Source organism: Cornus florida, unplaced genomic scaffold, assembly GCF_030987335.1.
Source record: "Cornus florida cultivar Cherokee Brave unplaced genomic scaffold, ASM3098733v1 CherokeeBrave_3.0.0_Hap2_Chr06, whole genome shotgun sequence".
NCBI lineage: Eukaryota > Viridiplantae > Streptophyta > Magnoliopsida > Cornales > Cornaceae > Cornus > Cornus florida.
Window position 1 is genome coordinate 99,410,049 of NW_026775576.1, and position 17,203 is coordinate 99,427,251.

General features: G+C 35.6%; 2 protein-coding genes across 4 annotated transcripts; both read right to left on the bottom strand.

Moving 5' to 3' along the window:
* Positions 1-5,325: 5,325 nt before the first annotated feature.
* Positions 5,326-8,746, bottom strand: LOC132313295 (cis-prenyltransferase 4, chloroplastic-like). The gene is made up of 3 exons (XM_059812003.1): positions 8,080-8,746; positions 6,803-6,870; positions 5,326-6,470 (listed from the first exon to the last, which is right to left on the bottom strand). The coding sequence occupies exons 1-3, from the start codon at positions 8,518-8,520 to the stop codon at positions 6,023-6,025; spliced, it is 957 nt and encodes a 318-aa protein (XP_059667986.1). The 5' UTR covers positions 8,521-8,746; the 3' UTR covers positions 5,326-6,022.
* Positions 8,747-9,081: 335 nt separating this feature from the next.
* Positions 9,082-17,203, bottom strand: LOC132313292 (protein root UVB sensitive 5). 3 transcript variants are annotated; one of them, XM_059811998.1, is made up of 15 exons: positions 16,666-17,203; positions 16,079-16,138; positions 15,468-15,604; positions 14,925-15,025; positions 14,038-14,108; positions 13,713-13,759; positions 13,559-13,637; positions 13,389-13,461; positions 13,095-13,184; positions 11,606-11,665; positions 11,386-11,499; positions 11,049-11,109; positions 10,833-10,951; positions 9,792-9,869; positions 9,082-9,702 (listed from the first exon to the last, which is right to left on the bottom strand). In XM_059811998.1, exons 1-15 carry the CDS (start codon positions 16,833-16,835, stop codon positions 9,472-9,474), a joined length of 1,491 nt encoding a protein of 496 aa, XP_059667981.1. In that variant the 5' UTR covers positions 16,836-17,203; the 3' UTR covers positions 9,082-9,471. The 3 variants fall into 3 exon arrangements, with proteins under 3 accessions (XP_059667981.1, XP_059667980.1, XP_059667982.1); XM_059811997.1 differs by having other exon boundaries at positions 9,774-9,869; positions 16,666-17,194; XM_059811999.1 differs by lacking the exon at positions 14,925-15,025 and having other exon boundaries at positions 9,774-9,869; positions 14,038-14,113; positions 16,666-17,195.

A 17,203-nucleotide genomic window follows, 5' to 3' on the forward strand; every position in this document is an offset into this window, starting at 1 on the left:
AACAGGGTATACCTCAATCTCTCATATCCAGCTACGCATCCTACTGCATATACGCACCCTAACCGACGACTCTGAGGCTCAAGCTCAGATCGCGGTACCATAAACATATATTTAAAGTCCGTCCTATCGATTCAAAGTAAGTCCAGTTAGTCATTCAGCTTGTGCAGCGTCTTTGACTCAACATATATAGCAAGTAATCCAATTAGTCATTCAGCTTATATAGCTTCTTTGACTTAAATTTAAGTAGGATTTTATTTATATAACCCGTTCCCTTATTTCGATACAGGTAGGACTTAGCATTTCGAGCTAGTCCAAACCTAGTACGCCACCGTCCCATACCGGTGCATACATTCCATACCATCCAGTAGTTGATAATACTAATAACAAAAGTAAATACCAATTAGTCCATAACAAATATAACAAAAAATCCATCACAAGTATGATAAGAATATGTATATGACATGCTTGTTCTGTACTACCAATACATGCTTCTCCAATAAGTTTACAACACAGAGAATAGGTATTGTCTATCCTGTGATCTACTACGAGCATAATAATAACAATATCAAAATTAACATGTTCACTTAAGACCATTCCACGATATCCAGAAAGTTGACAACTACAATATTGAATAGTTAGCAACTAAGTTCCCATTAAGCATAACAGAGAATCATTCCGACTGGCATGCTTATTTTTATAACACTGTGACATGATTTAAACCATAAATTTCATAAGTCAGTTACCAATTTACAAGTAGACAACATGAATCATTCGCAACCAAGCCAATTATACAAACTTTCTGCAGAGTCTTCTATTGTTTTTTACGTTGGTATCCTATGGTATATTATGTATTACCATACTTTCTGACCCTTTAATAAGATTCTAGACATGACTGCACACCCCCAGATCAACTCATATTTTAACCTGGATCTTTAAAAACCCAACCCCAGTAGCCCAGAACTCGCAGAAACCAACCAAAACTGAAAAACCTTGAATGAGCCTGTTCCAAACAAGTTGGAGCCCCCTCCAAACAAGATGGAGCCGGCTCTAAACCACTTGGAGCTGCCTCCAAGACTCTTTGAGCCGGCTCCATGATCCCATGGAGCCATCTCTTTGTGAAAGAGAGCTTGCTCTCTTCAACTCTCACTCGTTTCCTCACCTGCTTCGTCTCCAGTGAATTCTGTTGATTTCGTCCCTCTCTGTTACAGTCTCTAATGGTTTTAATTAGGTTTAGACTTAATCATTCCGACTGGCATGCTTATTTTTATAACACTGTGACATGATTTAAACCATAAATTTCATAAGTCAATTACCAATTTACAAGTAGACAACATGAATCATTCGCAACCAAGCCAATTATACAAACTTTCTGCAGAGTCTTCTATTGTTTTTTACGTTGGTATCCTATGGTATATTATGTATTACCATACTTTCTGACCCTTTAATAAGATTCTAGACATGACTGCACACCCCCAGATCAACTCATATTTTAACCTGGATCTTTAAAAACCCAACCCCAGTAGCCCAGAACTCGCAGAAACCAACCAAAACTGAAAAACCTTGAATGAGCCTGTTCCAAACAAGTTGGAGCCCCCTCCAAACAAGATGGAGCCGGCTCTAAACCACTTGGAGCTGCCTCCAAGACTCTTTGAGCCGGCTCCATGATCCCATGGAGCCATCTCTTTGTGAAAGAGAGCTTGCTCTCTTCAACTCTCACTCGTTTCCTCACCTGCTTCGTCTCCAGTGAATTCTGTTGATTTCGTCCCTCTCTGTTACAGTCTCTAATGGTTTTAATTAGGTTTAGACTTAACCAGAAAAGTTTTATCCAACTCCTCTATGCATTGATTAACAACAATTTAAAACAAGAATGAACACGGTGAAGCACAAAATTAGCAACTTACAGATTGTTTTCAACACATACTGCTTTAATAAGTTTTGAACATGTATAACCAATTAATTCTTATGTTTAATAGTTCCTGTAACTACTTAGGCATGCAAAGAACACGAGTAAAAGGGAAAGAGTGAGGTTAGAACTTGCCTTTTGGTTTTAGTTTAAAACCTTCCACCATCGTTTCTGAATTTTCCGACGACTTCCAACTACCGTCAACCTTCCCGCTGCTCTGGTTCAAACCACAATAGACTTCCTTCCTTCCTCCTTGGTCCGACCTCCGGCCAATACCCTCACTGGTTCTCTCTTTATTAATGCTCTCTGCCTCTCCGTATACGTGAATGGGGTTTTGTTTAAAACCCTAGGCAAAACTTATACATGTATATATATAGGCTTATAAAAACTCAATCCTGATTCTAATTGTAAACAAGAATGCAACCGATAAAATAATTAATTCAATACTAAGTCGGCTACACCGTGAAACCTAAAACCCTAACTCCAATTAACGCATTTAAAAACTTAAACCAATTAACATAACTCAATTAAAAACAATAATAATAAAAAAATAATTTAATTCAAGTAATTCAAATAATCACAACTAAGTCAAATAAATCCAATAATTCAGATAAGTCAAATAATAACAATTAATTCAAGCAAACAAGTAATTAAACAATTAAACCATTAAAATTGCAATTAAACAAATAATTAAATACCAGGACGATCCTTTGTAAAATTAGGGGTATTACACATCTTCATAGTGAGAATGGAGATGAGATTATGAAATGGTTTTTAATGGTATGTTGTATGAAAGTTTTGATAGTCCATAACTTAGGAACACCTTCGATGGATTATGCTTAGTTTTTGACTTTATGTGCTCTCATCATACTTATTGAGGAATTTGATAGTCCATAACTTAGTGCGCATGCCTTAAGCTACACCCTAGTCTAGGTAGTGAAATCATGTAAAACTTTGATGGATTATACTTAATTCTTGATTTTATGAAATTTTTGAAGCTAAGGTAGTAATCATGTATTTTTACATATCATGGTCACATATATAGGTTGTTCCCCAAGTTAATTGTAAGCAAGCATGTTTATATGGTTTGTGGTGGATTTATTTCCCTAACTCTCTCTATGTAAGTTTAATTCATCTTAAATTAATTCCATTTACTGTTTTATGAACATTTTAATTCCTAATTCTAAGTGACAAGCAAATCAAACCTTATACACCTCTTTCATCAAACAAAGTGATTTTACAACCTTGGTTATCAAAAACTAGAAATCCCTATGGTTCGATTTACCCTTACGATAACCCTATTTTATAATGATTTGTACTATTATAAGTGTTGATTATTATTGGAAAACATATTTCAACCACTATAGACTGCATTATGCAATATAAATGTTGTGCTTGAAATTGAAAGACGTAATACATAAATCTTTATATCTCTACCAAATAAAGCGCACACATGCTTTGCACTTGTAGGGGTTTTAACTTGCACATTCTAACTTTAAACTAATTTTAAGATGAAAATTCATTGACAGCAAACACGTCCTTGGATAGTTAGATGCATAAAAATTGTCAACAACCATTCATATTTGTAGGACTTTGAAGACGAATTAGGTATCTCCAAGTGTTGGATTTTTATTGTGCCATGTTTGTCGCAACTTTCAATTATAATATATTGTTTGGACATATTGGCATGGGTAAAGTAGTCAATAGTGTTCATGAAACTGGATTATGACACAATGACAAGTCATTTAATGTTGAAAATGACTCGACAGCTACAAGTACTTGATAAAATCCCTGCTTTTTGTGACCCCAAAAAAAGAAAAAGAAAAGAAAAAGCATATCCTTTTGTTTTGAAAACGATTACTGCATTACAATAATTTTATTTTTATTTTTATTTTTATTTTTTTATGAATCATATAAATTTTGATAAATAGCTCCATTATATAAGTTCAAATTTATTGAATGTTGAACTCCTATTTCTATTATATATATATATTTTAGAATTGTTCATTTGTTCTCCAATAGGTATGAAAATATACATATTTTAAGTAATAACGGTTAGATTATATTAAACAATTATTAATGTAATTTTTTTTTTCTCTAATGGTTAAGATTTAATTTGTACATAAATTTCTCCTGCACACTAATCAATAGGTAAACAGTTCCCTATATATATATATATATATAATATTTTGGGTGGTAGGTGGACAAAGATGAAGAAGCCTTTTCTTATATTAACCAAGCTAAGATGGGTTATGTTTGTCCAAAGAGCACTCTAACTATATATAATTGATGTCTAAAGGTCGAGCTTTCTAATTACATATAATTGCACTCCACTACACACACACACACACACACACTACAACGTTGTGTATGCGTGCTTCATATCCCACGTAGAGAGTGAGAAACATGAGAGCTGAGCTAGAAAGTTTACAAAAGGGAAATTTTCTAGAGAGATGAGGAGAGAGAAATGAGTTAATTGCTCTTTTTCATTTCATGCGGAGTTAGAATGTTAGTTGCTCACCCACGAATGAGAATAATTTCTATGATGCAGGTGCGACCCCCAACATGTGGATCAAATTAGTTTAAGAAAATTTCATAAGGAATGTCTCAACTCTCAAGGAGAGAAATTAAATTTCAATCTTATTATTATAATTTAGTGATCAAACTTAAACATTGTTGTTATTATAATTTATTTACAAAAATTAGCTTACGTTATCCATTAATTAAAAAAAACAAAACAAACGAAGGTCCGTAAGCATTGGTAGAGTGAGAAGAAACCTTTTGCTTGCACAGATTACACACCAATTTTTAACACAAGAAGCGTCCCCATTTTCATGGAAATAATTTTAAAACATTATTATATTTCGGCCTAAAAAAATAACCCATAATTATTGTGGGTTATGAACAAACTTATCTTTTATTCAGATAATTATTGTCTAATTAAGAATCTTTAAACACAAAAGCTCTCCGTTACAGGTAATATGAACCAGAACGCGCGCACTCACGCACCAAGCATTCGTCGATAAAAAATGTAGGAAATGAATAGCTAGTCTTTAGACTTCTAGGCCAAGACAATGATTATCGATATGGAGTAGTAATTATTAATTAACAATAATTTTAAGCTAAACAAGAGGCTGTTTTTGACCTAATCCAAATGAAGTAATGATTTTCAATCATTACCCGTAAAACTTGGCCCAACTCGCGGAAAAGGAAACCAACGTCATGCACCTGCCAACATTTTCATTCGGTTCGGAATTAAGTCATAACTAGACAATTTTAGATAATATAATAACATATACACACTTTTGTGTAACTTGGCACGTATGTATTAGAATCTTAGCCACTAGGAACGACCATTCTTTCTTCTATTGAATCAATGTAAAAAAATATATATATCATGACTATAATAAAATAATCAGCAATAGCAAAAAATAACAAATCCTTGCTTGTTTGGGGTCATCCCCTGGATCAGAATTGCATTGTACACAAAATTGTATCCAAATAGCAACAAAGAAATGAATCTTTAGACATTTTGAACACTCCACTTTGATTAATGGAAGTTCTTGCCAACCTAGTGTTTCTAACAATGTCTCAAATTGGTTCCAGATTAACTTCACAGTTTACAAAGATAAGAACAGAGTTCAATGAATATAATGGTCACTGTTCTTACGTAGGGTGCCTCTGCAGCAATTATTTTAAGAAAGAGGGCTTGGTCGATAACAATTTCCGGTGGCCCATCCACTTTCAGTATGAAACATCCTTCAAAATCCTTGGGCCGAAATTCCTGAATTCTTCATCAATTACTGGCGCTGAATGATTTTCAAATCACCAATTGTCAATAATGTTCCAATGGCTGTTTTAACTTCTCCCAAAGCAGGTACTACTATTTCAATTAGGAATAACTTCAACAACAATTTATACGCAAACTTGCATAGACTCTTCTAGCTGTGGGATTTCACTTGAACTCTGAACAGTCACTCCAGAATTTAATTACTAAATTCGTGCCCTCTTAAAGGTTATACTTCAATTCTGCTTCCAAAAGCACCCAAAATCCTGAAAAAGATTCTGTACTCTCATTTTACAACAACAAGAAAATCCTGGCACTGTATGTGTAATAACTTAAAGAACTTGTCTACCATAACGTCTCTGCCTCTGCTGAAAGGATTGTAAGGCTTCTAACAACTCTGCTTCTCCAAAATCAGGCCAATGGGATTGGGAAAAGAATAGTTCAGTGTAGGCCAACTGCCATAACAAGAAGTTGCTAACTCTGAGCTCACCACTAGTCCGTATCAGTAGATCAGGGTATGGGAACTTGGTACAATTTGTTTCTAATTCCTGCTCAATTAAAAACTCATTGACATCTTCCGGTTCAATAAGACCATCCTTTACTTTCAAAGCAATGCTTTGGCAAGCTTGCACAATGTCATATTGTCCACTATAGCTGACTGCTACAATCAGTTGGAGTCGTGAATTATGCTTTGTACTCTCCCGAGCATTGGTAATCAGTTGTTGTAGGGATTCTGGTAGCTTAGAGGAATCCCCAATTATAGATATTTGGACACCTTCCCTGTTAAAACCATCAATTAACTGGATTTCTTATTTCTTTCGTAGAGGTCATCCGCCAATTACTAATGCATGAAGATATCTACATAGGAAAGAAACAAAAACAGTTCCAACAATGATAGTAGTAACAAACAACAATAAGATTCATGGAATTTTCTTTCAATCAAGATATGTGAAACTCAATTTGCACCATAATTAGTCAATTTTCCTGCTTTCAACTCTACTCATTAGCTTGAACACTACTGCTAATGCACTAACGTTGAGCACACATATACACACATGCTCAAGTAAAATATCAAGCCAGCCAATAAATTCAGTTGCTTTCCAGACACCTACCTCACAAAGTTGTCTAGTTCATCCCTTATTCCCTGTTCAAACAAACTCATCAAAAAATCAACTTCCACCTGCAATAACCAATAGAGAGATCACCTGATAAAAATTTCCACAAAATGTCAAGAATAATGTTAAAATTTGACATGCAGAAAAAGTTCAAAGATCGTGTGCAAGCGAGCAACCAAAGAAAGAGAAGAAAAATTATACGCCACAAACCTCAACCACAAAGGACAAGTATTTGTGTGGTTTGACATTGTTTCTGTGCACACAGGCAACATGGCAAGAATTAAATCCAGTATTACAACTCATAGACTAGACCATTCATGTATTTAATCACACATGAGATAACCCGGTGTAAACCAAACATCACTATCACAGCTCAATAAAGAACCCCAAATCCATTGTTAAATGACAAGCTGTAGCTTTCCTATCCGAATCCATTTCCACTATCGCATGCCAGACCAAAATGTGATGGTCCAACTCAACATCTGTGAGCCTTGGAATTTCTCTCTGAGTTACTAAACTAAGAAAGGAATAGAGATTTTTAGGAAGAATACCGCTCCCTAATCCCAACACACAATGGCTTGGAACAGAGTGTCCCATACTCTCTCGTGAAATATCTAAGGCCATAGCCTCAGTCAAATCACATGCTACCATATTCTTCTACTAACTCTACCCACATTAACTTTAATCTTCCTCTTCCCTTAGCATAGCCCTCAATTTAGACTGCTTAACTCTTCCTAACTGGCAAATTTAAAGATCTTCTTTGCCCATATCCAAACCATCTTAACTGATTTTCTCTCATTTTATTTTCAATTTGTGCTACTCCAATCATTTCCTTCATTTTGGTGTCTCTCCAAAATCAGCATCACTAATAAACCACTATCTACCATGACCATGGAAAAGAACCATGGATGGTGATTTTGACCCACCAATCTCAACAATCTTTACCATAGTATGAAAATCAACTATACTATGCCAATCGACCACTCCCATTAGAAAAAAATTAGTTCACTTTCCAATCCAAAAGCTCATGGAACCAAGTCCTTCTAATATCTGGTTGTTGAACACAAGCTCTATGCGGAATTAACCATGACTACTAAAGCCTTTTGATGCGCACACATCCCCACCAAGGAGTGAATTATCACACCATCAAAAAATGCAGTGTTCTTTTTATGATAAACCATCATTTTGCTATAATAAATTTCTTAAAGAGTCACAAACTAAATATATTATACAGTCACACATGTATAGGATATAATTTTAAAGTCCATACTGACCTTGGGTCGAAGCCAGTTATCTGAGGAGAATGCAAAAACAGATAGAACCCTAATCCCCCATCTGCAACAGAGCTCCACGAGCACTCTCAGTGACCGTATACCCGCTTTGTAACCCGATCCGACCGAGAGCCCTTTCATCCGGGCCCACCTCCTGTTCCCATCCATAATCACCGCCACGTGCTTCGGCATCGCCTCCCCCCGAAGGCCCGCCGGCAGAGTCTCTCCCACCGCCGGCCGAGCGCCGGCATCCGCGACGGCGACCCTCTCAGAAACGACGTCGTCCTCTTCGACAATAACGTTCTGTGCCACTGCGCAGAGAGGATGAGGGAGGTGTGAACTGGTCCTCAAAATATAGAGTGAGTTAGGTGATGGAGGTCTTGGTTGAGGAGAGAAAAAGTGAGTGCGATTGGTTGTAGGGAGACAGAACTGAAGAGAGAACATAACTAGGGTTTTGCTGTTATGGTCTGGTTCCGGGTATTGGATTTGCCGCGAGAGGACGTCTGAGATTTGACTAATAACTGACACTGTATACAGCAAATGAAGAGTCAGTGGCCCAGAATTATGGGGACAAGGATTGGTGGCTATGCTGCTATCAATTAGATGACGTCGTTTTGATAGAAAATACTGTAAACGGCGCGTTCATTTACTTTGAACTTCCAAAAAAATCAAAAGCATTAACCAATGGCTGAATCAAAAAGGGTATAGAAATGCACTCAATAAATAAATAATTTTTTTTCAATCTTTATAAGAAACCCACACACACGTCTGACTTCTGCCTTTATTTGAATTGAAAAAGGTTGATGGGCAGAGTCCAATTTTCTTACAATTTGGACTCCAAGAAATGGATAATTTTAAATTAATTGAGCATCATGATACAACCGTTTAGCTTAGCTGAGGTCCTTGGTTCAGTCCAGCATTGCAATGATACATTTCAGCAAACATAAACAGTGTCTTTTTCGTTTGTAAATTATACTACATGTCCAAATGGTATTGAACTTGATAAAACAAGAAGGGTAGGGACTTAGAAAATAATAATAATAATAATAAATGTAAAGAACTTCTATCAGAAGTCAAATCTTTGAATATAAATAAAAATACTTATGTTATGGGTAATATGGACGTGAACTAAGCCCTTTCCTCCACCAGCAATCTTTGGGTGAAGGGATTCCAGTCAGAACTTCCTGCAACCAAACAGTCCACCAACCACCACAGGTTTCCCTCTTCAATAACAGATGGAACTGGTGTGTCAGCACATCCCCTCAGCCGGACCAGCAACCAATTCCGGCAAAGGATGCAACACTTGCGTGGTTCTCTTGGTTGATAGACCATATTTTAGAGGAACTTTAGGGCGTTATAGGATCATATCAACCATGACATTGAATAAGGCCATGATCATACAGTACCAATTTCCTCAATGGAAAGCTCCCTGGGGACCTTCAGGTTAATTTGATCTGTATCCCATCCGGCTCCTTCCAGTAGTTGCATGAAATTTTGGAACCCATCTTCCAATTCCATTAAACTTTTCTGAAGCTGATCAAAGGCATCAGCGTTACTGAGCCAATTATGATGGAGCCAATAAGTCTGCCATACGCTTCGCAAAACCGACACACTTGTAGCTCCTACCTGTAGCAATTTTAAGTTAGAAGTCAATGATATTAGTCAGGCATAAATCCTCACAACTTCTAAGAGCAAACCTTGAAACACACGAAGACCTCAAAGTCCATTTTTTGCTGCTGGTTCACCACAAGAACATATTTCTCCTTTGCATATAATCTGAGAAGGCCCTTCACCTGTTCCAACCACCAGAAAATATCCAGAGTTCATTTCCTGTTGGCCTGACATCTACATCATATGACTGACCTTCATTCCAATGAAAAACCAGATATAACCCAAAAATGAGCCCTTAAATCCTGAAAATTCTATTTGCTTATGCTAATAGATCAGGTGATCATTCAAAAAATGTCAGGGGAGGGGGTGAAATTAGAAGAGGTTGTTGACTGAATTATGTTTCCCAAAATGTGAAATATATGATATACTCTGTCTCTGTGGGTAACAACATTATATGCAGCAATAAGTCATCTTATATATGATGCATTCATCATTGGTACTTAACACAAGTGTCGCATGAAGAAGAGGTATACAAAGAGTTGTTTGTTGAACGTGTCGGCATGAAATTCAAAGTTCACATTGGGCAATAACAGGTGCAACATGAAATCAGTTCAGCACATTTGAGACATGGTCAGAATTCAGAAGGAAAGAGCATCTGGAGGACATCAAATGTAGCCAAACACTCAGCATATATGGCCATATCACGCGACCAAACGTAAACCTACAGAGCTATAACAGGGTTTTTGGATTATCTACTTATCATAAGAAATTTCATTACTACTTCTATTTGTGTATCTGTGTTTAAGCTTAGCAAGCTCTACGGTGTTTTCCGAAGTTACATCTAATGCAAATACACAAGTAACATGGCTTAAAAACAACTTCGTACAAACGTGATATTTTTTTCTTATAATGTCATTACGTACTGGTACTTGGTTCAAGTAAAGTATAAAGATATAATATTTTGATTAGAAAAATCTATGACGACTCTAGTAGTGACCTGAATATTGCTTTTAAGTTTAATCTGGCTATTGTCCAGACCAAATTAAATGACCTTTCCATTTCAATTCTACAAAGAGAACTACTTGAGAGATTCAGAAAGCCACATCAAATTTTAATAGATGAAAGCAGTGAAGAGAAGGCAATACCATTGAGATGGATCTCTCCCTAGAAAATATCTCTTCCAATGACACACCAAAAATGATCCGTGGTACTAAGAATTTTTGCCATGATAATATATTTTCCATTCTATTGCAATCAAGACATCCTGATACAAACACAATAAACAATGGAAAATAAACAAAACCGTCGTTGTTATCAAATGGAATAGCTAAAATGAGCCAAGGACCAAGAGCAAAATTTACCTGGAACAGTAGAGTTTAAAACATGTGATTTTACCAGCATACGAGCACGCGTTAGGTTTATCTGTGAAAGTAGAAAGTTAAATACAGTTGACCCAAAAATCAACATTTGCACTAGGTGCTGCTTACCCTTCACCTAATTTTTTTATCTCTCTCCAGTGCATGTGCAAGTGAAGCCAATAAATTCCAGCGGATTGAAAATAATTATACTTTAGAACATCAAAACTCAATCCTCTCTATTTCTATCAATAAATCAGTGCCCCTCTAATACAATATAATTTCAAATTAAAAAAAATAAAGGATATAATAAAACAAAAGAATGCAATATAAGATGCCTTACAGTGTTAAATTGGAGAACTGAAAGAGATTGATAGCGTAACCAGAGGTGCCCTAGCCGCATGGTCATCCATGTCAATGCTAACAATGGATATGATGCTACAATGCCAGGTGTAGCCTGCATTTATGGTCTAAAGTTACATACTTCCCTAGAATCTGATTGCTAGTAAATTGAGGTTTCAATGGAGAGAATACAGGAACCATTTTCACAATACATAACATACCAGTATCAATACACCCAGAGCAAGGCCAAGTAGTTGAGCAGCTACTTCCCAAACTTCCTCCTGAAGCATTTGACATAATAAGTTTGAGAAAGCATGCTCCTTTAGAAGAAGAGCACATAAATTTTGTACAAGGTGGAAAATTTATCGTCAAATTTTCACTGTGGGTGACAAAATTCTCAAACGTGCATTGATCAAGCAGAGTAGAACAACAACAACAACAACAAAAACTCCGTCTGTGTTTCTTTACACAGTCGGTCCCAAGCCTGGATAAATGCAGAGGGTTGCATTAGGTAGCTTGTCGTCCAGCGTAAAACTTTGTTATGACCAATATGAACATGAATCTAGCAGAGTGTAATACGTTAAAGTATGAGAATTCATCTGAACATATCAAGGAAGGCTTTCATATAGTATCCCCACAAGCAGCAGGATGCGTGTGTATGCATGTGTTACTCCCACAAGCAGAACCCAAGGAGCGACTATCAATTAGTTTTTATAAAAAGGGAACTGCACTTTACATAATCGTGTGTGAAGCATTTCAAGATAAAATAATACGTCAAGCACATATAACAATCACGTTCTGAGGTGCTCAAAATGATGTATAAAAAGGAAAAGTGGTGTTATATCAATGGCAGAATATGAAACATAACGATGCAAGTTACGTAGGCCTGCTTGGTTTGTAACTATGAAAACAGTTTTCAATAACTCAGAAAACATAAAACTGTTTTCATAGTTCTCTGAAAACATGCATTTTTATAACTGAGTTTCAAAAAACAGTTTTCAAAAAACTGAACCAAGCAAAGTTTTTGTACAGTTTTCTGTTTTCAGTTATCTGAAAATAGACAACTGTTTCCAAAGTTACAAACTAAGCAGGCCCTGTTCCAAAGAAAAAGCTCCACAGTAGCCTGCCGCTTGAGTTTTCTTTTGCAAACTCCAAGGATAACACATTCATTCATAGTTAGAAATCAATCAAAACTCATCAGTATACATATCAAATTGAAGATGATAACTTATGTTAGATTGAGAAAATCTAAGCAAGTAATTGTTCTTATGTATTTCAAAAAGAAAAGAAAATAGCAGCACACTATCTTTCCATTTTTTTTTTCTTGGCCTTGAAATTCCATGTCATCCAAAGCGAAAAGATATGAGCCTGTGGCATTTATCTGCCATGAAGAAAGGTATATGAAGCCTAAAACATACAACTGCAACATCAACATCTGTTTCAAATATAATGTCTACAGAAACAAAAGTAAACCTTCCTTCCAACACATAATGATGGCAATAACACCAGCCAAGGATCTACAAGGGGACTCAGTAACATAACACCATCGAAGCATGAAGTTATCAAGTTTGCAGACTTCTGTACATGTTTTGAAAATATGCAATAGCTAATATTTCTGGGTCTTAATTTATCAGAGTAGTGAGTTCGATAAATTATAATATGAACCTATAGAAGTACAGTAGAAACAAACACAAAAATGTACCTAAGTACCTTTGCTGCTACTTCTCCCAGATTTCCCGAGATTGCAAAATGGTTTTGAATCACACGAAATGACGGATCTTTCAGTCCCCTTGCCACAGCCTGTTCAAATTATATCATCAAGTAAAATGCATGAAATACTAAAATTTTTGACATTACAAACTCAAAAATAAAATAGTAATAGGTGATGAGTCAAAAAACGATTATGAAAGGATAAAAACTATATACATGGTTATCCCAGAAAAAACATATATATTAGGAATGATGTTGAAGAAGTATAATAAGAAGTGCTTCTAAGTAGAATACCTTGGTGAGATTTCCAAGTGATGCCAGTGGAAGGAAATAGGAAGGATATAATGGTGTACAGAGATCAAAGATGCTGCATAATAGATTGAGGATTTAATGGTTTAACTAATTTCAAATCAAATAGCTTATCTTAAAAATAAATAAATAAATAAAAAGCTTATCTCAGGGACCTTCCTGCACTGCCAATGAAGTCTGCATACATGCGCCATTGTTTTGGGTCATCATCAAAAATATTGCCAAATCGCCCACCTAAAATAGATAGCTATGGTTACTGTAAACATTCAACACAGTCCTTTCCATTATCTTAATTGACAATTGCCAGACCGATGATGAAGCGTCCTACAGCACCAATGCCATCCTTTGACACCCATCTGCGGAGGACAATTAGTTAACCAATGTTTCAATCCAATGAAAAACTACTTTGAAATACAACAGACTTGATATCTTTTCCCTTTAAGTATACAGCATATGTACATGTCTGGACTGAAGAAGGAAAAGAAAGGAAAAGACGAAAATATTATCATGACTTTTTCTTTTATGATCTAAACCCTGGCGCATCCTTTCTCCGCAATATCATTATAGAAAAACAAATGCAATGAAACAGTGAGTGAGAATATAAAAATCCATAGGTCTAATGAAGTTTATTCACCTGATGGCAGCAGCAGAAGCAGCAGCAGAAGCGGCAGCAGTAGTTCCAGAGAAAGAGCCCACACCAACAGCCTGCACTGTTAGTACATAAAAGTTAGTGAAAAAATCTATCAGGAACAAACTGCACTTGGAAACATTAACAGCAGCAAATTGGAAAACCATGAAACTGCATATAGTCCAAACAAACAAACTTGCACTCTATAGGCAAGAAGTGCCTCGCTGAGGAGTAGATAACTAACTGAATGTCAAAAACTGAAAATTGCAACCGTAAAACTTCATTTCTGAATAATTGGACATATTACAATCCCCAAATCGTCAATATTATATAAACATAATGAAATGATATCAAATAAAATGGGGATCCATAAACATCAATATATAAATTTCATTATAGATTATCATACTGCAAAATCTAGCAATGAAAAGCAAAATATAGTCGAAACTTGAGAATGCCAATATATAAAGCAAGTAAACAAAATTTCTCTAACAACTGGAGTGGACATATGACATCTCATAAACTTAAAACATAATGCAAAACTAATATAAAGAACGTTGCCCATATCTTTGGAAAGGTGTCAGGAGAGGAATATTGGAGACAGACCCAATCTATTTTGCAAAAGGTGGCTGCTTGTAGACTCAAATGAGTCAAAACCCACATCCTAACACTCACCGGCCAGAACTTTTTCACTGCACCAAACAACAACCCCTACCGTAGAACTAACTAAAGTTGAGACAAGATGAACTGTAAAGTATATTGGATGAATTCCACATAGAACATACTATAAGATGACATTCAGACTGGTTCACAATTCAGCAACAGTAGAGGGTTTCTTGGTTCCTCATTCATATACCCAAGCGGAATTAATGGCCAGAGATAAATTGACGTGCCTTTAAGAGACTTGTTGTGACCAATGTATGACAAATCCATCCAGTAACATTTGTTGGAAATTGTAACAACATGTATTCCAGGTAATCATCTGAAACTGACCCTGCATTGTATGTCAAAAAGAGTTTAGAAAAATGCATTTCCCAGGATTTAACCAGACAGTAAAATGGTAGCAAATAAATTATCTCAACAATCAAATCCTCAGAGAGAACTTTACGACATATTTCTCAGCACCCATGATAAATCCCCAGATGCAGGTAGGCCTAGTGGCTGAATTACAAGAAGGCATATGCGACATTCTACCATATTCTACTACATCTATGTTAGTATAAACCAGATCTAAAAAAACCATTTAATTGAATTTTCCATTATTATTCAAGGAAAAAATATTATTCATTACTGGAAATTCCCCTGAAAAAATATTATTCATTATGTAAATTATGAGTTGTCTGTAGCATGCAGCAAAAATTATTCTACAATAACATAAAAAAGAAAAGAAAAAAAAAATGAAAAAGAAAAACAAAGAAAAGGATGATGTTTGTCACCTGGGAAGCCCGCAGGTAAAATAAAATCTTTGATGATATCAGGAATATCTGAAATATGTGAGCCTTGGAATCCATTAGTTTCAGACCCGTGTTCCTTAAGGGAAGTTCTTAATTGCAATTTATCATCAAGTATGTACCTGGCTTGCAGCAGCAGCACAAATCAAACAAAGCAACTAATGATCTAGACAACCATGAATGGCAAATAGAACATTTTCATGAAACTCTCTTAACATACAAATCTAGTAGTTCAAGCAACACGAGTCTATCTTTTCGGGGGGAGGGGGGGAGAGGGAGAGAGAGAACTAGCACAAGTCTATCTAATGTTGAAAATCAGTAAAAAAATAAATCAGCAAATATCATTATGATACTCATGGAAGCTGAAATAATCTAGGAAGTTTGCTCAAGCACTGGACACATAGAGTTTCAAAAATATTTATTTTGCTTTGGTCAGATAGAGTTTCAAAAATATTTATTTTTCTTTTGAGAGCAAATTTGCTTTGATTTTTGCTGTCAAAAGCAAAAAAATACCTTCAAAATCTCAAACAGACAATGTTTAGGAAACCTAATTAATGCAAAGAATGCACAACAAGGAAGAGATTCCACATAAAGACCTCTTTGAAGTGCCATTTCCATATCTTTCCACTAAAATCACATGCTGCTGACCTTCACCTCTGTAACACATAACACGAAAACATGAATTTAGTTGTGCCACAATGATCAAAGAATTTAGCATTATTGTAAACTGATATGTAAATTATTTGAACAAGTTCTATGCTAAATAAATAAAAGATAATACATTTTTACTTTACCAATTTCCAAAACTGAAGGACTTTAAATTTGTCAGAAAATTCGAAATTCATCATCAAATATTATTCAATCCAGGTTTGGGAATCCATTCCGAGTTAAATTTCACTGATTTTGTGGCAGCTAAGCATTAGAACAAAGGTTTGTAGCAAGGCAGCCACTTCACGCAAATAATGCCCCCCTCAATTAACAGGGACGAATACCGGCCAATAACTTGTGTGTATATATTATATAGATGTATGTTCAGCTGAAATATAGAACCATGGCTTTTGGAGTTCCCTCTGTTTTTTTGGGGTCATATATAATGATAATGATAGTGCTGTAAGTTTGATTTCTTTCTTACTTTCCTATATTTTCTAAGCAAGCAAACAGAGAATTTGAGAGGGAATGGTACCTTCTGTTTTCAGAATCTTCTTCTGGTTCCCCTTCTCCAGAATTGGATTGCTCAGCAGAAGATGAAGAAGATGAGCAGAGAGTCTGTAAATTGCGAGCTCTCGTTCTCCTTAATTTCGTTGAGTATTCAACAACAAACGTAGGGGCAGGTAATTGCAAAGCATAGGACATTATATTGGAAGTTAGGTTTAGGGTTTAAAGCGAAATGTTTTGCAGAGAGGTTTTATCCTCTCTTTAGAGTTATGACCGTTGAAAGTACAAATAACAGACCCAAACCCAAGAAGCTAATGTCTAGCGAATTGGAGAGACAGAAACGAGAGGAGAAGGGATATCTAGGGATGTAAAAAGATATTTTATTATTTGTTCTTTTGTTGTTATTTTCATTATTTTTCATGAAATTGCAGATTCAGATTAATAAAGCTGTTTAAATTTATGACTATAATTTTTCAATATTTTATTATATATAATTTATATTTATAAAAGAAAATTTATCTCGAACCTGTTTAGGATTGTACTTGGATTCCAGGAAGAGATAGAGA